The sequence below is a fragment of the Chelonoidis abingdonii genome, chromosome 4, assembly GCF_003597395.2.
Source record: "Chelonoidis abingdonii isolate Lonesome George chromosome 4, CheloAbing_2.0, whole genome shotgun sequence".
NCBI lineage: Eukaryota > Metazoa > Chordata > Testudines > Testudinidae > Chelonoidis > Chelonoidis abingdonii.
The window spans coordinates 96,001,135-96,022,197 of NC_133772.1; the positions used below are offsets into that span (position 1 = coordinate 96,001,135).

A 21,063-nucleotide genomic window follows, 5' to 3' on the forward strand; every position below is an offset into this window, starting at 1 on the left:
GAATCTGTCAGCCTACTGGAATGGATAGACATATGTAGAGCTCTTCTACATTTCAATCATCTTCTGCTGAACAAAACCGTGCTTATTAGAATGGCTTCAAGTGGTAATTACTTGAATCATAAGGGCAATACAAAACAAAAAATTGTGGAATATAGATTTGTCATCTAAAGGCACTGTACACCTCATTGCATTATGCATCTGACAGTAAAAATAGCTTCCCATAGTATATGTACTGCAGTATAACATGGATTAATATCATTATTTGATGTGGTCTTGCACTTAGAAGCCTAATTCTGAAATTATACTGAAAATATTTGTTCAGAATTGTATGCAGTACAGTACTCCTACAGCAAGATATTTCACTTGAATTGTAAAAAACAAGATTGACCATAGTTAGAGGTTCTGTGGTGCTTTGCAGGAGATCTAGGGGTGATAACCCAGGGTCTTGGCCAATTTTTAAATTGGATAATTTCATTTTGTCCACAACTTCTACCTGCAAATTCACATGATTATCGTATTCTTAACTTCCTAATAACTGATCTATAGTATTGCTTGTTTAGTTAAACAGAACTTCAGTCACTGAGCAAAGTGATATTTATAAGCACACCTTGTAGAGTCAGCATAACATAACTTGAAAAGCCCTTGAGGACCTGTTTGAATGAAAGGTCTACATAGATGTGAATTTGGGGATGGTGCTGGCAGTCTGAATATACTTCCCTTTCCACCATACCCTGAAAGGGATATAATTGCCATACCCTGAAATTTATATAATTGCCAGTAGGTGTTTTGGAAAATAAGTTAAAAATGACTGCACCTGCTCTGTAAATTAGAATACTTCTGTAGCACGTTTCCTCTTCAGATCTGTACAGAAAAATATTGATCTTCCACAGCACCTCCAAGATGATAAATATTATCCCTGTTTTACAATTGGACAGACAGACATGTTAAAGATCATCCACTAAGGGAAAAAAATTAGGCTATGCTCCTTTTCTCTGAAAGGTTTGTTCAGTTTCTATCCTCCTTCCCCCCCCCCCCCTTTTTTTTTTAATTAAAACAAACAAACTACACATACTAGTCTATCCAGGCTGGCAGACATGAGAACTAGTGAAACAACTTTACAAGAGCCAAATGACTTATTCAGACTGCTTCCAACTATTCTGTTTGTTTTATTAACATGTACTTAATTTCAATCACTAAACAACATTTTGGAGAAAGCATCTGTATTAAAGATTCGGCACCGTCATCCCCTCCATTATAGTGGAAATACTAGCAGTATGCATCATCTGAAATTCACAATAAACCTTCCAGCAGAACCAGGGAAGACCAGAATTGATGTTTTTGATACTTCTAAGATAAAAAGGACAAGTGGGAACAATATCTACATCAGGGGTCAGCAGCCTTTCAGAAGTGCTGTGCCAAGTCTTCATTTATTCACTCTAATTTAAGGTTTCATGTGCCAGTAATACATTTTAACGTTTTTAGAAGGTCTTTCTATAAGTCTATAATATATAACTAAACTAGTGTTGTATGTAAAGTAAATAAGATTTTTTAAATGTTTAAGAAGCTTCATTTAAATTGTAATTAAAATGCAGAGCCCCCCAGACCGGTGGCTAGGACCCGGGCAGTGTGAGTGCCACTGAAAATCAGTTCGCATGCTGCCTTCAGCACGCATGCCATAGGTTGCCTACCCATGATCTACATGTTTCAGGCCTACTTTATACATCAATAAAAACACAAAGGGGCATAAACCAAAATTTTTGAAAATCCTTTGTAGATGGTCTTTGACCCTTGCCAAGAACATGTGGATCAGACAAAATATCCATCTAGGCCAGTATCCTGACAGTGATCAATGCCAGGTGCCATAGAGGGAATGAACAGAACAGGTAATCATCAAGTGATCCATCCCCTGTCGTCCATTCCCAGCTTCTGGCAAACAGGAGGCTAGGGAGATTATCCCTGCCCATCCTGGCTAATAACCATTGGTGGACCTATCCTCTATGAACTTATCTAGTTCTTTTTTGAACCCTGTTATAGTCTGGCATTGTCCTGGCAGAGAGACTCCAGAAAGCACCACCATAAACACAAGCTAATTCCAGACAATCTTTTGTGGTACCATACAGCAGGAAAAGTAAAATATTCCTCAGAACTGAGGTACCTTTATCCCAACAGCATCTTATGATTCCTCTCCCTTCTCATGTTGAAGCACACAGCAGCTACTATCAGTAACAGGCACAACAAACCCCTCCAGCATACCTTATAAGACCTTCTATATTTTCAGGTGTGTCCAGGGAGTAAAGGCAGCTCTGCCCCTAGTTAGTGCCTCCCTAGTGAAGATGTGCAGGCAGTGCTTGCTAATGTAGGAGAGCACAGACAATTGTCTCCGGTCCTTCCTATAGAAATAACCCCAAGCAGAAAACCAAACAGCCTGTATTATCAACCACTTCTCCCTCTACTACTAGGTAAGTTAAGCTAACCTTTTAACTCCCACTATCTTTCCTTACAACCTGTGTTCTCACCAGGGCTACTGTATAACCCCTACTGTACCCCAAAAACCTTAGATATTTTACTTTCATATTAGCGGCATCACATTAGCTATCCTCCAGTCATCTGGTACAAAAGCTGTTTTAAATAAGTTACATACAACAAGCCAGAGAGGAAGTCAGTATCAGTGCTCATCTCAGCACTCAGGAGTTCCTGGCCTTCTGTGCCCAGACCACTGGATCACACCTATTTCTCCATGGCCAACAATCTCTGGAGTTTAGAATTCTTTTAGAAGAATAAAATTCACTGTAACTCTAGAGAACTTTAGTAATTACCATAGGCCCCAGTCCTGCAAAGAAAGCCATGTGGGCAGCCACTCAGGCTTGTGTGGAACCCTAGTGATTTCAGTGAATCTCCTTGTGACTAGAGGGGTCTGATTACACAGTTCTCTTTGCAATATATAAGGTGCTAAGCTGCAGCCTAAAATCATCAAGAACTGGTTAGACTTCTATGCATTTAGTTGTTTCAAAAAGCATCCTATTTGATCTTCCAGCAATACATAAGGCAAACTTAGGGTACAATATATTCATCAAATCCCATCAACCTGTCAATTTGTAAAATATTAAACATTGACATTTAAAAACAAAGTCAGATGATGTTATACGTGAGGTCAGCATTCCCTACCTGCTCAAATCATGTTGCCACTGATGGGGAAAGCTTAGAAAGTCAGCTTAATTCACACAAACTGTTAACACGGAATTCTGACTCAAAGGCAGTTACGTATTTTATACGTGAATACACACCCACGTTGAAGCAAATTATCTTTATCATTTAGTTTTTTGCTACTAGATTCACCTGGAAATGGCATTTTGTTTACCTTTTATCCTTCAATTTATGGTTTTCCCCCCCTACCTCTTAAATATTACCGTCTTAAACTGAAAATTGACATTTCTATTTGATAAAGTACTCAGCATTTAGCTCAGGTTTACTCTGTATTAAAATGGGATTGATCTTTGTGCTTTTAAATAATCTTGGCATAATTCCATCAAATATGGCACAGAAGCTTTAGTTGCTTGGCAACAGAAATTATATTAATAAGGAGCTAATGACATTACAAGCACAGAAGAGTTGTTACTGCTCTTTAGAATGCTAAATGCTAATTTAGTTAACTAAAGCTGATTGTGGTTGTAACAAATGTAAAACAGCCATTGATACTTAATATTTTCCATAGGAGAGTCTGCCAAAAATATGAATTAGTTTTTTAAAAAGCTGTTTAAAAGACAAAAAAAAAATAAAATTGACCCTCAGTCTTATTTCTTTCCTTTAACTCTGCATGTTAACTTTGGACAACTGAACTGAAAAAAATTCTACTTTGTAGAATGATGTTGCATGTAAAATATCGTATTTGACTATGATGTGTCATTGATTTTCTCCGACTGAAAGAGGGAATGTACCAAGGACTATTACTAATCAAAATATGCTGGATCGTCAGCTAGCGCAAGTATGAATAGCTCCGTTGACATCTGTGGAGCTAGGTCAGTTTACACCAGCTGTGGATCTGGCCCTCCATGTTCAATTTTTATGGAAGTGGTTAGAAAGGATAAAAGTTCTCGCTGGGTCCCTTAATGAATGCCTTTTAGAGGTATCTGGGAGAAAAATATTTACTGGTATATCAGTTGAGGAAAAGGATGTAATCTCTCTACATTTCACAAAAGCTTAGGCATTTTATAGTGATGACCAATTCAGTCGCCAAAGAAAGCTGTACTAATGTCCATTCTTTCCTCCAGCCAATGTGTGAAGTAGCAGCAAAAATCAAGAACCAGTTAATTCCTTTCGGGACTTCCCAGTGCATCCTATTTACCCTGTGTCTATCTTGTTTAGATTGTAAATTCTTTGAAGTGGGAACTTTCAGTATTCTGTGTCTTGTACAGTACTATCCATGCTGCCAGTCCTTAAGACCACCACCACCACAGTATATTCTCTAGTATTTTGCACCAGTTTTAAATAACTCAAACAATATAGCTTCCACATCCTGTGGGAGATTATTACACAGTCTAATAGATCTTGCTGTTAGAAAGCTTTAGGCTGGGAAAAAAAAAAAATCAAGACATTTTTTCCTAAGCTTTTCATCCCATCCCTAATACCTAGTTCAGAACTTGAAGTGAGCTTCTGGGGAAAGGCAAAGGGGAGGAAGCAGCCATTAGGGGCAATCAGCGCTGCTCATGCATGGGAGATGGATTTCTGCAGTCTTGGAGCACTGCGCCTTTTAGACTCAAATGTACACACAGAGTGAACTTTAAGTCAATGCCCAGTTGCATACATATGGTGGTGAAATGTCACATCTCCAAGTGAGGTTTTTCAGTAGGTGTCATGTCTTTGAAGTATGGAGTTCATATGGCAGGGATCAATAATGTGACATCAAGATCCGTTTTTGCTCAGCCTTTGAACTTGACTCTTGCAGAACATTTGTTTTGGATGATTTCTATCTTCTATAATTCCTCATTCCTAACAGTACACTTCTCATCATAGCCTCCTGGTCTCAGGGTAAACAGTAAGCTTTGGCTGCAGATAAGTTAAATAACTCAAATGGGTAGGGCCCTACTCTATTCATGGCTGTGAAAAACATGTCACGTACCATGAAATCTGGTCTCCCACCATGGGAATCTGGTCTTTTGTATGCGTTTACCCTATACATACAGATTTCATTGGGGAGACCAGCGTTTCTCAAACTTGGGGTCCTGACCCAAACAGGAGTTGCAAGGGGGTTGCAAGGTTATTTTGGGATTGCGGTATTGCTACCCTTCTGCGTTGCTGCCTTCAGAGCTGGGTGGCCAGAGAGCAGTGTCTGCCTTTAGAGCCATCTCTGAAGGCAGCAGCACAGAAGTAAGTGTGGCAATGCCATACCATGCCATCCTTACTTTTGTGCTGCTGCTGCTGGCACAGAAGTGGTACAGCTTCCTTCAGAGCTGGGCTCCTGGCCAGGAGCTGCCGCTCTCCAGCTGCTCAGCTCTGAAGGCAGCAATGCAGAAGTAAGGGTAGCAGTACCTCAGCCTCCGCCCCCTAAAATAACCTTGCAACCCCCCCACAACTCCTTTTTGGGTCAAGATCCCTACAATTACAACACTGTGAAATTTTAGATTTAAATAGCTGAAATTATTAAATTTATGATTTTTAAAATCCTAGGACCATGAAATTGACCAAAATGGATCGTGAATTTGGTAGGGGCCTGCAAATGGGGTGTTCACTTCAAGCAAGATTCTTCCAACAGTAACCCAAACTGGACTCTTGAAACAGACTTTCATATTATTAGTTAACGAAAATTTAAAGAAGAAAACAATGCAAAAGAACCTGTAACATTTTTCCTCCAAGTAGCCCCACAATGGTAGAAAGATCTATGAACAAGTTAGAATGTAAATATGCTTCAGTGCTACAAGGTAGGGCAACTAGTTTGAAGAGATGCAAAGAATACTGAGCTGTGATAAAAGGAAGGGAAGGCAAAGGTATGCAAGACAAATACACCTTTGAGTGGAAAAAGACTGTATTAGCACTGAAACAGCTGTTTGGTGAATGACAATTTTTAGATGCTACACAAGTTTGGAGTACCTTGATACTGGTGTTAGAAATCATTATGTCTCTTACCCTGTCCACCTAAGAGAGGACCTGTGGTCAGTATTAGACACATACTTTGAGATGAGGCTGAACAGGAGACCTCTGTACTGGAAAGGAAGCTTACCTAAAGGAAATTCTGGTATGAGTCCAACAGAAAGTTTCAGATATTGAGGAATGTGCAGTGGGGCTTTCCATGACTGTAGAACATTTTAGTTAGGATATTTCCATTAAAAAAAAATTATCTCCTAGAACGGGAAGGGTCCTTGAAAGGTCATTGAGTCCAGCCCCCTACCTTCACAAGCAGGACCAAGAACTGATTTTTGCATCCAATCCCTAAGTGGTCCCCTCAAGGATTGAACTCACAGCCCTGTGTTTAGCAGACCAATGCTCAAACCACTGAGCTAGCCCTATATTTTTCAACATGGGGCCAAAAGTACATAAACTAGCTTAGATATCTGAGGGAGATCCTACCACACATCTTTGTAAACAAGTCATTTTAGGTCTTGGTCAGAATGATTTCAGAAGAGCTAATATAACGTATGAAAATATAGCTCCTTGATGTCTTTCTGCATTGGAAAACTCCACCAATGGTTGTCAAGTGATTTATTCTTTTGCAAATAGCAACTCTTGTGGAAAACAGTTGATGAGAAAGAAAAAGGAGCAGTGCGGCTACATCTCTGGCAGCATTTCCCAGTCTGGTGGTCTGAAATTGGTTTTGCTATTGTTTCCCAAGAGTTTGGCAAATATGCTTATTAAACCACTGGACTTGCAAAGAGGTATCTTGACATTTTAGTTTTCCCCAGGAGAACACTCCGTTTGTTTGCTGTCATTCAGCCAATCAAAACATATAAGACCTGGACTAAACCCAACCACATTTGTTCCAGTGAGGTCTGAATGGAACGTTCCTTTTGTGAAGTTAAGACTCAGTCGCATGGCAAAGGGCCATTCTAGTAAACTAGCAGTGTTCTTCAGCTTGGCGATAAACCCATGCTATTAGAACTTTTTCTATGAAGCTTCCACATTCAATCTATGTTTTGTAGGCATTGTAGCAAAGATAATCTTGTAAAAAGTTGTCTCATCTATGCCATAAATTTGCTAAAATGAATATTTTTAACATGCTGTAGGACAACGAACATCAGGTATTTTTTCCCCTTTACTCTTTGTTTTAACTTCTGTTAGTTTGGAAAATCAGACCAAATAATGAAATGCTTTCCACTCACGTTTGTTTGGTGTCTCCAAATACATTTTAACTTTTCAAAATCATACCATTTGTCTTTTCTTCCTACTTCAAAAAGTGTTACCCTACCCTGTAAGTGTGAGTAACTTCATAAAGGTTGCTCCTGAGAGAGGGCAACTATAGTCTGGCTCTCATTTCTATCAAATTCCACCTTGAGTTTCTTTTGTTATGCTCTTTGCATTTGCACCAAAAACTCCCATGAATGGTTTTATGGAGGGGAAATACTGCAGTCTACTAAGAGAAGGAGCTAACCAAATTAATCTAATGTAGATGGACAGACTGACTCAATCCATCCCTTGCCTGAATAAAGAGGATGTAGGGATAAGACTATCCATATTGCTTGGTGATAGTTGATTCACCAGCCATTCCACTTTAAAATAATACACAGGGCTAGCCGCTAGGAGCAACTATAAAAAGGCCAAACGTGGTTTTGAGAGGTCTGTGACATAAGGAGAGGGTTATGTGACATGGCGATTTATGCTTTTAAGTGAATAGACGTGGTTGCAGGGTTTCACAGATCTGGTTGAACTTTTCCCGCAGGACCCTTGCCACACAGCTGTTGAGGACATTCAAATGCTGAATCTCACATGCCCTTGGTTTTCAGGAGCTGGACAGAGTTTAGGCACAGTCCCTGGCTTTGGGCCTGTAGGTGGGCACTCCAGGTGCAGACCTCATGTCTGATACTCCTCTTGTCAGTAGGGGTTCTTGTGGTCCAATTACTTATACCCTGAAACTGGCAGTTCTTGCACAACCCAGAATCCCACTGAAGATGTGAGTCTGCTAGTTTGTAGTTTGCCTCTTCAGTAGTGAAAGCCACACACTGACTTTGCACAGGATTCTAACACCCCATTACGCTTTACTTAAGAGTAAAAGCGCAAATCATTTAGAAAATAGCAAACACCACAAATGCAATGTTCCTTACCCTTCCCTTGGGGGACCATCAGTGGTCAGATGGGCAGGATTATCCCCTACCTCAGACACCTGCCCAGCTCCCAAAAGCTTCAGCTAGTGAAAATAGCCAGAACACTACAATGGAGCAGCTCCTGCTTTTTTATAGCCTTCCAGCCTTTTGTGTCATGTGACCTCCTGCTTTGCCTCAACAGGAGAGACCACTACCATGTGATTCTTTTGCCAGTCAGCCTGTCGCCTGATAAAGCGGTTCTTTTGCATAGCATCCAGCCTTTAGGCTAGGGTGCTTCTATTTGGAAAGGAGACCATCAAGGTTTAATGGACCTCTATTGTTAGCCCTTGGACACTGGCCCTTGAAATTCAGGAGAACCACAGAAAAAGCAAATAAACATCACATTCAAAATGGAGTGTACAGTCTGACAGAGATACCTGTAACAATTCTCTGGTATTGGACAGTTCATAATCTACACATATACAGATTCCCCAAATTGTCTCAGAGGAAAGGACACTTGAGAACTTTTATTTCAAAGTATGGGGTTTCTTACAACAACTCGTGTTTTATTGGCTTGTTGTTTAGGGATCCTTGAGTGCAGAGCTGAACATGGAAAGTGAGGTTACCATTCCTTCCTCTTTCCAAGATCCTGGTGCATTCTCATTTAATTTTATAGTCTCTCCTCTTTGTGGATTCCTTTCCATTAGCTTCAATGGGAGTTGGATCAAGCCCTTTTTGTGCATGAGATGGAGATATATGCCTCATGTGTCTGATACAAGTGGAGCACGAATGGTACTTAACTTGTCTTTCCTAAGTTCCCAACTACACAAAGGTTACTACTGTGTATGGGCCTTAGCCATCTTACAGCATGGACTGATTTTTTTTTTCCCCCTGCGTTGACAGGGCCAATAATCATGTAACAGACCAGACCTTTAGTGCTGTCTGTAGGATAGTTCCCTGAACATGGTTTCGTCCCTCTATTCAAACAAAACCCAGGAATGTTATAGCATGGGTTGTCATATGACTGGGTATCCCCAATATGAATGTAAACAGAACTGCTGCAACATTCTAATTACATTACATCTTCTGCCTCTTCCCAAGAGAGGAAGAATCCCCCTTTTTAAGAAATTCTAAGAGGCTTGATAAACGAGTGGTGTATCATGTCTGAAGCTCAAGTAGTAGAGAAAATAAATGATGGCCTACTGCTGAAAGGGAATCACTTGAATTTAGTTTGCATGCCCCCCCCATCTATTAATATAAAGGCTGCAGTAAAATGATGAGCAGGAGATAGTGACTTGCTCTACCCAGCTTGATCATGACCTAGGTTGGATCCATTAGGCAATCAGCAACTTAGGCCCAAATCCTCAAAAGTTAATCAGATGTCTAACTCCCATTGAAATTAATGGGAGCTAGGCACTTAAATACCTTTTGAGAATCTGGGTCTCAGATCCTACCATTAGATAGTCACAGTTGGGGTGGTTGCTAATTTAAAACATCTCAACTGCAGCAATAGGCAGTGTGGGTAAATCTGCTGTATGAAAGATGGAGCAATAACCAGCTCAAGACTCCAAGGACATAGGCCAGTCTGTGGAAAGAATTAGATGTTGGTCAAGTTCTTGGGAAGCTGCTGTGAATGAACCTCAACAAAATGCTTTTCTCCATTTCTTTTTCAATAAGCAAACAAAACGAAGAACAGTATATGAAAGAAAGTGAAAGGTATCTAGAGAAAAGCTTCCAGAAATAGTTTCACATCTCAGTTCACATTAATGTAGCCATAATTTACATATAAAGTATCAGTATGAGGGTTTGCACAAGACAGCATACGTGTAACTGCAGAGTTCTATTTAGGAATTTCCAAGAGAGTGAGAGGCTGTTATAGAGGTCCTGAAGAGCAGACCAAGGTAATAACCTGCTTTATATATTTAGCAAATGAGAATTCAAACCACAGAAGAATACACAGAGGAAGGGACAAAAACATTTCCTGGCTGGAAAGTCAGGAAATATTCAGAACACGATGGGGGAGGTAATTTGCACAATTTTTGTAATGTAAAATGTCTGTCTACCAAGCATGCCCACTGAGGGCATAGTCAATAAAATAAAATGTGTGTGATGAGCAAGAGGCCTGAAGACAGAAGTGATCATATGCCTCAAATAGCGACTTGACTGCTGGGGGCATTAACTACTCCCCACTCATCCTCTTGGTCCTTCATTAGGGCTTTGCCTACTTGTTGCAAGGGGCAGTTTTTGAGTTTGAGAAGGGGGTAAATATTTTTATTTTTAAGCTAAAAATCAGCAGAACCATTAGGGTTCCCTTACAGTTTCTGGAGGTGCCGCACATTGTATAGCGTCGGGGAGAGTGGGGAGTTTTTAGCTGAGATCAATTTATAACTGATGAGACAACATGAGGGCCTGCTATGCTCTCTGTGGTGTCTGCAATTGAAGAGGACATAAATGAGTAGTACCTTTTGCAAAGCACCATGGAACTCATGACAGAACTCCTTCCGACTTGGGTTGTTTCTAGTGTTCCTAAGGTTCTCTTTTAGTCCTGCATCTGCTGTTGTCTGGAGCAGAGGTGCAGTACAATAGGCACGAGTAGGATGGTAACAGTTTTCTGAACTCCCGGATTCGCCTTCATATTTATTTTGTGCACTTGTACATGTTTCCTTAAGGTCTTTGATATGGGCTTTTGAGTACTTTGATTCTCCCACCTGTGCTGTGGAGTTATGCTGCTTTAATTATCTCCTGGGGTCAACATTTGTAACACTATGCTCCTATGATTATATGGGTGTCTCCCGCTATTGGGAGATGTCTATCGAAGTAATCACACATAGCACTTTGAAGGTTACTGACCCTAGAAGTTCTAAGTAGTGAGTGACTGCAGCATCAAGTGAGGTGGACCTCAGTGCAGCTACCTGTGATTTTGACCTAGTTACTGCAATGTGTTCTCTAGGGTGCTACCTTCTGAGAACTACTAGGAGACTTCAGGTACTTGAGAAAAGTTATTCACCTTAGTAGAGGTTTGGTTACTGTGAGCATGAGATATCAGTGCTCCATGCCTGCATTGGCTTCTGATTCACTTCAGAGTACAGTTTAGATACCACAGTGATAGATAGGAACCCCTGTAGATACAGACGTTGGTTATGAAATATCCAGCCCCACATATGACCTCTAGGCGTTCCCTTGCTACAAGATTTCAGTTAATCTGGGGTACTCTTGCTGTCCCCCTAGGGTTGAACTCTTGTGAACTGGCTGCCAGGCCTCAGGAGGGGGATCCTGACTGTGGAACATACTCCTTCTGAGAGCCCCTCAGAGCGAAGCTGTGGCTGCCTTCAGAAAGGCATTTCTGTTTCAGATGTTCTCCCAGTTATTGGTGACTGTATTTATTTATTTTTTTTAAATAGTGGCTGAGGGTGGCAAATAGATCTAGATTGGGATGTTCTATTTTATCTGCCTATTTGAGTAGCATGCATACTGGTTGAAAAATTCCTACGTCTAAAGGAATGAAAGCACATAGGTTGTTTTGGGTTTTAACAAATGCAATAAAACAAAACCAACACTTGTACGCTATTTTGCAGCACTTTCCTAATGTAAAATGATATAACACTGATACACCCATTCCAATTTATTTAGTATTCACTCAGTGGTTTTGCTCAGCAGGGTGTGTGGTTAGTAACAGGTATGCAAGCGGAAATGAAAATGAGTATCAAGAAGCTTTCAACTTCTAAATGTAAAAATAAACTGCTCATGGTTCAAGTGCAAGTGGAAACATGCAAACTCTTACAACAGGGATTGGTTCAAGAAGGTGCCACTCACCGGCTCCATACATTTCATGAAGATAGTTTGCTTAACTTTATGTAATTTCCTTTGATTAGGTTATATTTTAGTAGTTCCTTTTCTAATCACAGTATTGACCGTGGACCAGGTTTTCAAATACGTACCAAACATTAAGCAGCTAAATCCATAGTTATGCTCCTAAATAAAAGTGCCCTTGTTTCCAGAGGTGCTAAATGCCTGAGCACAATTCTTAGACTGTGGAGGTTATCATATTAGTCCACACAATTAAATACTTTGAGACCATTGTAGTGGGGTCTTCGAAGTTTGAGTAACAAAGTGACCCAGGGAATGTTTTACAAAGCGGTCCACAGAATAAGAGCTCCAAACTGGCATGCGACAATTCTGGGGGTTGGATTTGACAGCTGGCCAGTTCAGAGATGCTTGTAATTGACACTTCAACAAAGAGATCCGAACACTTTCAGCTGCTACTGGTAGAAGGAAGGAGCAGAGTGGGTTTTGGTAACTAAGAAAGCCAGCCCTGCAATTGCCTTCCAAGGTGCATGTGGTGTGCCTGTGTGTGGTGAGGGTGACGATGATGGTGGGTGACGGGGTTAGGGTGACCAGACAGCAAGTGTGAAAAATCAGGGTGCAGGTGGGGGGTAATAGGATCCTATATAAGAAAAACACCCAAAAATCAGGACTGTCCCTATAAAATTGGCACATCTGGTCACCCTGCATGGGGTCAGAGAAGGCTTCATTACTTGTAGAGAGGAGATGCTAATAACGTGAGTGGTACAGGGTCTGCATGTCGATGTACTTTGTTCATGCCTAGGGCTGCCCTTGAAAGTGATCATTGTAACAAGCTCAGTGGATTGTATGTTTAGAAATACAGATAGAGGAGATACCCTCAAAGCATTCAACTAGACATTTAATAGCACTCACAATGGGATGTGCTGAGGGCTTTTCAAAAGCTGGCACTTAAGTCCATAAGGCCCCAGTTCTGCAAAGCACTAGTCCCATTGGCTTCAAAGTTAAGTGAGTACTTAAGTGCTTTCCTGAACTGGGGCCCTAAATGGAAACTGTTAAGCACTCCTCCAGCATCTCCATCCATTTTTTAAGCCAGAGGAGATTATGATCTGCACCTCTGAGTACAAGAACTGGGGGATTTGTAGTGCTGCTGAAGGCACTTCGAATGCAAAGGGTGCCACACTTAGAGAGGCTGAGGCCCTGCTTCACCACATTAACAGGTGTTGATATTCCCTATTGCCCCACGTGAATTCTGGCTGAAGAGCTCCATACTCCAATGCAGGCTGTGGCTTGACAGACACAAAAGTACAACTAAATAATGAATTAAATGAACTTTAAACACTGACAATGAAGACCCTGACCTCAATATCACACTTTAGAACAGAAAGTTTAATATACGGATCGATGGACAGCCCAAGAATTTGACAATAAACAGCTCTAGATATTTTAATCTACATGTCTGTTGACTTTGTGATTTTATTTTCCAAGATTTTGTCAAGTAAAGAGTTTGAGTAAGTAGTCAGCAATGTCATGGGTATCTTTTCCTCCCCTTTTTGGAGATTGGAAATGAACAAAAAAACCAGTCATCTGATAGGGAAATAGCTTATTGGCACTCAACTTATTTATAACAGCTCCACAATTTCTCCTGCTGTTTCTTCAAGAACCCTAAAGTGGATTTCTTCTGGCTTCCAGCTGCTAAGATCAACTACTAGTTTCTTTTTTTTATCTAGGTGCTTTTTTTTGTATCATCAGTTATGATGAATAAATATTATGTTACTGCAGTAGAGATCTGGTTTCTAACTGCCTCCATATGCTTCATTGCTTCAGTTCAAAATACCAATTGCTAATACTGAGCTTTAATGTCTTACTGGTTCCTTGAAGGGAATTGAAGCCTACATACAGATATTTTGGTGCGGGAGTCAAAATATTTTCTATCTACGTGCACACGTGGATACCAAAAGGTTGTTGTTTGACTTTCAGGGAAATTTCCATTGGTGGAGAATAGAGTGTGTTTGTTAGAAGAAACTGCAAGGGTCATCTAGTCTAACACCCTGACAAAATGCCGTATTTATTGTGTCTAAACCATCCAAGGCAGATAGCTGTCCAACCTCCTTTTGAAAACCTCTAGTGAAGGAGCTTCCACAACCTCCAGAGACAGTCTATTCCAGAGTCCTACTGTTTTTATAGTTAGAAAGTTTTTCCTGAGATTTAATCTAAACTTGCTGTGCTGTAGTTTAACCCCACTGCCTGTTGTCCTGCCCTCTGTGGCAAGAGAACAACTTTTTTCTATCTTTTTTCATGGTAGCTTTGCAAGTATTTTGAAGACAGCTATCAAGTCCCACCTTAATCTCCTCTTTTCCAAACTGAACATACCCAGTTCCTTCAGCCTTTGCCCCTATGGCTTGCCTTCCATCACTTTGATCATCTTTGTTGCTCGCCTCTGGATCCCTTCCAGTTTCTTCACATCATTTCTATACATTGGTGACCAAAATTGAACACAATACTCCAGCTGAGGCCTAATGAGTACTGCGAAGAGCGATACTAACACCTCCTGTGTCTTGCATGCTATGCTTCTGTTAATGCAACCTAAAATTGTATTTGCTTTTTTTTTTTTTTTTTGCAACAGTATCACATTGCTGACTCATGTTGAGGCTGTGATCCACCACAAGTCCCAGATCCTCTTCAGCAGTGCTGCTGCCAAGCCAGTTACCCCTCATTCTGTATTCGTGCATTTGGTTTTTCTTCCTTAAGTGCGTTACGTTTGTCTTTTGTTGAATTTCATTTTGTTGTCTATAATCCAGTTCTCCAGTTTATCAAGATCCCTCTGAGTTTTAGCTCTATCCTCCAAAGTCTTGGCAACCTCCCCACTCCCAGCTTTGTCTCATCTGAAAATTTGATCAGTATGCTTTCTATACTTACATCCATGTAATTAATAAAGATGTGGAACACCAGGCCAAAAACAGATCCCTGTGGAACCCTACTTGAGACTCCTGCCAATCTGACATCATTCCAAACTTTGTGGTTGTTTAACCAGTTACATATCCACTTAATGGTAGTTCCACCAAACCTGCATTTCTCCAGCTTGCTTATCAGAATGTCATGTGGGACTATGTCAAAAGCCTTGCTGAGGTCTGGGTATATTATGTCCACTGCATTCCCCTATATGTTATACGCAATTCAAAGTGGTCTCCATTCATTTATCTGCCTGCCAGAATGTTCACTTCTTGTCAGTAGTGGTGAGTGCACCTGCACACTCTCACAGCCTATCTAACAAAGATGTGCTGTCAGCAGGCTTGTTAAGAAGCACACCAAAAATTCTTTTCTAAAGCTGTCTGCTAAGGTTTTTCCTCTTGAACCTGTCAAAATATTCAGAGATGAATATCTCTAAAGATAAAGTACATTTCCATGTTTTGTATTGCCTTCCCTTTATCCTGGGGGAAATGGAGCTGGCTCAGTCCCTTGTTCAAGTTAGCTCATCCTCAGGGCTGCTCTCATCAGTGTACTTTGCCCCCAGGGGCCCTGTTCTGTTGGCCCAGAGTTGCCAGAATGCAGCATGCTCCAGTCACACATCCCCCTGTCTCTTCAGTACTCAGTACTCTCTGCACCAGGAGGAGCAGGAACAGATGGTATAAATCAGACTATCAGATTTATGCCACCGAGGGATTCCCCTAACAAAGGGAATCCTCAGCTGGCTGCTCAAGCCCCCTTTCTGTCAGTATATGGGCTAAGAATTTTTGCTCATCAAGATGCTTTTGTTCAAAACAGACACTTAATCCTTTAAAGAAAGTAAGCTATTTAGGCCAAAGTGTTTCTGTATAAGTCGCCCTAAAGCCACAGTATGGGTTTCTTTGCACAACTATATGCATCCATATTATGGTGTTTTCTTTTTGCTGCTCATATGCTCTTTGCATAGAGACAGGGCCCAATTCTGCCCTCAGTTACATGAGTGCAAGGCCTATAGACTTCCATCCATGTCACTGAAGCCAGAATTGGTCCCTTATAGATTAAGATATATGTGATTCATAAACTAGGCCTGTCTTGAGGCAGACTAGCCCAGTCCCAGTGGAGAACAATATAGCGGAGATATTTGTGTACCTGAAACTGTGCGGAACTATTAAAGGAAGATGTGTATGAAAGGGTTTAATGGAGTACAACCAAAATATTTCAGTTTACAGGGATGTAAATGAGTTCAGTTTGACAAAATTTAGCTTGATTGCTTATAAAAGGGCTGATGGATTGAGGAAACAACTAAAAGTTACCAATGATCCAGAAAGAAAGTAGTGCATCATTAAATATGAAGACTGCTATTAATTATAAAACAAGATTTAGTTAAACAGATGTTGAAGAGGGAACTACCGTCTAAACAGTTTGGACAGTGTAATTCCAAAAATGGTACAAGAAATAAAACACGCAACCATTTGTCAGAGCCAGCATAACAGGGGTTACTCACCGTTGGGGCACCCCTTGTGCCTGCATCTGGGAATTAGCTCTGCCCAGTCTGACATCCCCTTCCTTTGCTCGCTCATGCCGTGGTCCCTCTTGCTCTCTAGGAATTGCAGTGCTTTGTCTTTGTGGCTTGGCCCATCAACCAGGTCACTATACAGTTTTTCTCCTTCCAGGGTAAGGAAGTCTCTCTGGAGTAGCTCTCCAGATGCCATTCCAGGTAAGTCTTCCCACTCTCCTTCCTACTCTGCCCTCCACAGGCTTTTTTCTCCAGCTCCCTCAGGAGTCAGGATCCCAGGGCTTCTGCTCCCCCAGGATGGTTTTCTTCTTCTCTCCTCCCTATACCCAGAAATTGACTGCAAACTTCCATGCTGTAGCCCCCTTGTGCTCTCCCTTCCTGGCTTTATACAAGCCCTGCCCACTCCTGCCCACATGGGCTCCATCTTCAATTAATGCTTATTAGTCAAGCCTAAGTGTCCCTCCAGGTACAGCCTACTAGGTTAATTAGCCCCTTCTGAGCTACCTTAATCCCTTCATGGGTGGTGTGTGGTGAACACCCCTCACAGCCAGCAACCAAAGTAAGCAGTGTAAATACATTCAAGAAGAAGTGGGACATGTTTCAAAATCTGACAAGGTTATAAGGACCCTAAATTGACTTGGATGGCTTAGGGAGAAGTTCTAGGATGTTTCCAGAGCCAGTAAAAACTGGCTATGAAATGATGGTAGATCTATATCTTCTTTTGTCTGCTAGACGTCCTGTGTTTAGCACAGGGAGAGCCATAATACAGAAATCTTCATTAAAGTGAGTGAGCTGAGGCATCAAGGCTGAAGAAATTTACAAACTGTTAACTTAAAAGTGACCCAGCTTCTCCTACCTTTTGATGTACAACTCAGACACGGGAGAAGGATGCTGATCTGGATCCAGACATTTGTACTGATGCACCAGCACTGGATGAAGTGAAGTGTGCCATCTCTAAACTGAAAAATGGACGCACAGCTGGTGCCGATGGCATCCCCTCAGAGCTGCTAAAATGTGCTATTGATCCTGCAGCAGAATCAGTTCTGGCCATCTTTTGTCTGGTGTAGAGAACTGGAACCTTGCCAACCGCCTGGAAGGACAGTATTGTGATCTCACTCTGTAAGCGCAAGGGACGTGCAGTGAATGTAAGAGCTACAGGCCAATCACCTTGCTCTCCATTCCAAGGAATGTGTTTGTGCATGTTTTGCTGGCATGCCTGGAGCCTTTGCTACACTGGAAGCATCATCCCCAACAGTCAGGCTTTATGAGGAACAGGTCCACATTAGATGCCATTTTGGCCCTTGGCTTGTTGTCAGAGATACACTGTGAGTTCAGAAAGCCCCTGCATGGAGCGTATGTTGATCTTAAGGCTGCTTTTGATTCCGTAGACTTTGTCAGGTTATGGAAGGCCTTAAAGGGCGTAGGTGTCCCTACCACTCTGCTGGACTTGATTAGAGAGCTGCATAATGGAACCACTGCCTGTGTTCATCTGGGGAACTGGATGTCAGTACCTTTTAAATCAGTATCTGGTGTTAGGCAGGGCTGCGTTCTGGCCCTTGCACTCTTTTGTCGGACAATGGATTTCATAATGCAGCATTCCATCAGGTCCACAGACATTGAGATCGGTGATCTCTCACTCACAGATCTTGACTACACTGATGATGTTGTTCTTTTAATACGGAGTCTCAACAGGTTTTGTGAAGCACTGCAGCGTATGGAGGAGGAGTCAGCTAAGATTGGTCTCAATGTTTCATGCTCAGAGACAAAACTGCAAGATCCACCCATGACTCCAATCTCCTTGAACAACAGAACCATCAAATCAGTTTCCAGCTTTTGCTGTCTGGGTTCTGTACTTACCAGCTCCTCCAGTTCTCACATGGACGGTCTTCATCGGATTGCCATCACAGCATCTGCCATGGGCTGTTTACAACGGATATGGAATCAACATCTTAGTATGACAACTAAGTTCAGGATTTATTCGAGCTGAATCCTTCCCCTACTGTTGTACGGCTGCAAAACACGGACACTATGCCACACGGATGGGACAAAGCTGGAGGCTTTTCACACCAAATGTGAACCTACTATATTGGGCGTAAAGTGGAGTGACTTCATCTGTAATGCAGATGTTCATGATCATTTGGGTCTACAGACTACTAGGGCCATTGTCCGCAGGTGGCACCTTATGCTTTTTGGACATGTTGCAAGGATGCCACAAGACGTTCCAGCAAATGTCGTTCTCCAGGTGGTTTGTAATGTTTGGGATAAAATTCTACCAACCGAGGGGTGGAGGTGGCCCAGATGCAGACCCCCTATTACATGGGTTCACCAAGTCTGTTCCGATGTTGTACTCTCAGGAAGTCAAGCCTTTGTGGTTGCGCAGGAATAGACCAAATGGCAAATGATCGCTATGGCCGGCTATCTGGCTAAGCACTGAAGAAGAAGAGGCGAAGCCTCTCTCTCCAGAGTTGGTATAAAATACCTTCTTTGACTAGTTATAAAATACTGTGTAATTATATTTGCATTTATGTAACATTTATAGTAATGTTAATTTAAACGTGTCTGAAATACTTGATGTCATGGATTCTTCCCAAGTATAGATAATGAGAAACACAAATATGTATCTAAAAACTAATCCTAGTACAGTGAATGTAATGGGTAAAGGAAGAGAACTTGTGTTAAGACTTTTGGGGCTCGATTTTTCTTTTCTTTTTGTTTCTTAAGTAGGCACATAGCTGGACTTCTGCACATGCAAAATCTCCTGAGATACACATTCTTATTAGGATTGTGCATGCGTAGTTTGTGCAGGTGTAAATCCTGACCTCTGTGTACCCTAGAGTCTTGGGCGTGCAAGTTAGGGGTGCAAAAAACTGCATGTGCCCTTTTAAAAATCTGGCTATTGGGACCTACATCCAGTTCTGCTACTGATTCACTCTTTGATTTGGATAAGTCGCCTCACCTAACCTCTCCACCTCAGTTTATCAGTTTGTTTCAATGGTTATACTCATTTGCTTAAAATTAAACATGTGCTGAAGTGCTTTGCTGGATTGGGGCCATTACCCTTGTGTATCTTTGCAGGATGTTTTGAGGTTGAACTAATCTTTGTAAATGGTTTCCAAATCCTTGTATGAAATATTCTATGCAAATACAAATTGTTTCTATCCATCTCTGCTTGCAAAATAATCTCATCTCCTTGATGCAACAGAGTAGCTACTGTCTCTGATATTGCTTAGGTGAACAGGCCTGATCAGAACAGGAAAGCTGAAAAAAACCCTATTCTCTTGTATGACAAGTCTTATTATGTTCCTGATAAGAATGCTTCACCTCCCTTTTCAGATTCAGAGGGAAACCTATGTCAAAACAACCAGCTGCTACAGATAACACTGACCATGCACAGAGTTATCATCCCCTCTGAGGATGTGCTCCGAAAACTAATTGATCTATATCCTTTATAATGCTTACCTGTAGTTATTAAGGTAAGGTAATACAGAAATACATTGACAGAATGGTAAGTGTATACAACCTACAGGTCAATATTAATAAATTGATGCATTCACTTCTGCATCTCATGGTGACTGAAAGGTTCAATTTTGTGCTTAAGAAAAGTCTTCATATTTTAAAACAAACCTAGGAAGATGTTATCAGTGATATAGGGTAGAAAGTATATGGAGAAAGCTTTCCAGAAAATTACATGGCAATTGCAATCTCAGACCCAGTATTGATAATTATTTATGTACAGAAAGATCTTCAGATTATACTAACCTAGTTTATGTCAGATAATCATTGAAAGATATGCACTAAGTCTTGGATTACCTTCTCCATGCAAATAAAAGTTAAAATGTTCCAAAAATGAAGTGGGTAAATTTTAAAACAATCCCTAGTCTAATTATCATATTTTGGGGCCTCAAGTGTTTTGTGAAAATATATTTTCACAAAATGAGTGTGTAGCCCATCAGACTCTCATAAAGAAGATGCTAAGAGCATGAATACAGGCATAACTGCTCTCTCTTATCTAGAGGATTCTTAGCTGTGGAAGATACTGCCTAACTCTGTTTGCTTTACTGAATGTTTGTTCATAATTAATGGATCATAACATAATTAGGGACCAATCCTGAGAGACACCAACCACCTCTGAGTCAGGCATTTGCTTGGTACAACTTGTTTTAGTTAGTACTTCCCCCTACAACTCTATTTTTTATTGGTTTCCAATTAGCATAGCTGTGCAAAACAGACATTAGTAGTCAGACTTCCCTAGATACCCACACTATGCAGAATCCAAGATATCAAGCAGTTACTTTTTGGAGTGTAGAATAAGTGGCATTTAATTTAGGGTCCTGCATTTCCTCAGAAATAACAAGATATGGGACTCAGTTCTCACTTACATTGAGACACTCCCATTTACAGTGTAAACCAAACAAATAGCTGACTTATAGAGGCAACTTGCTTCCCAGGGTCAAGAAAACAATCCTGTTTTCAATCAATAATAACTACAACTGGAGTAGCACCTTTGTAAGTGAAGGCAAAATTAGGTCCGTCACCTGTAAAGAATATAGATAGATTAGATATTAAAGTGTG

General features: G+C 41.0%; 1 protein-coding gene across 1 annotated transcript in view; it reads left to right on the forward strand.

Moving 5' to 3' along the window:
- RASGRP1 (RAS guanyl releasing protein 1) overlaps positions 1-21,063 on the forward strand; it is a 69,347-nt gene that overhangs the window by 10,770 nt on the left and 37,514 nt on the right. The window contains exon 3 of the mRNA XM_032788186.2: positions 19,825-19,930. Within this exon, the coding sequence (XP_032644077.1) occupies positions 19,825-19,930 (106 nt within the window). The remainder of the gene's footprint in view (positions 1-19,824; positions 19,931-21,063) is intronic.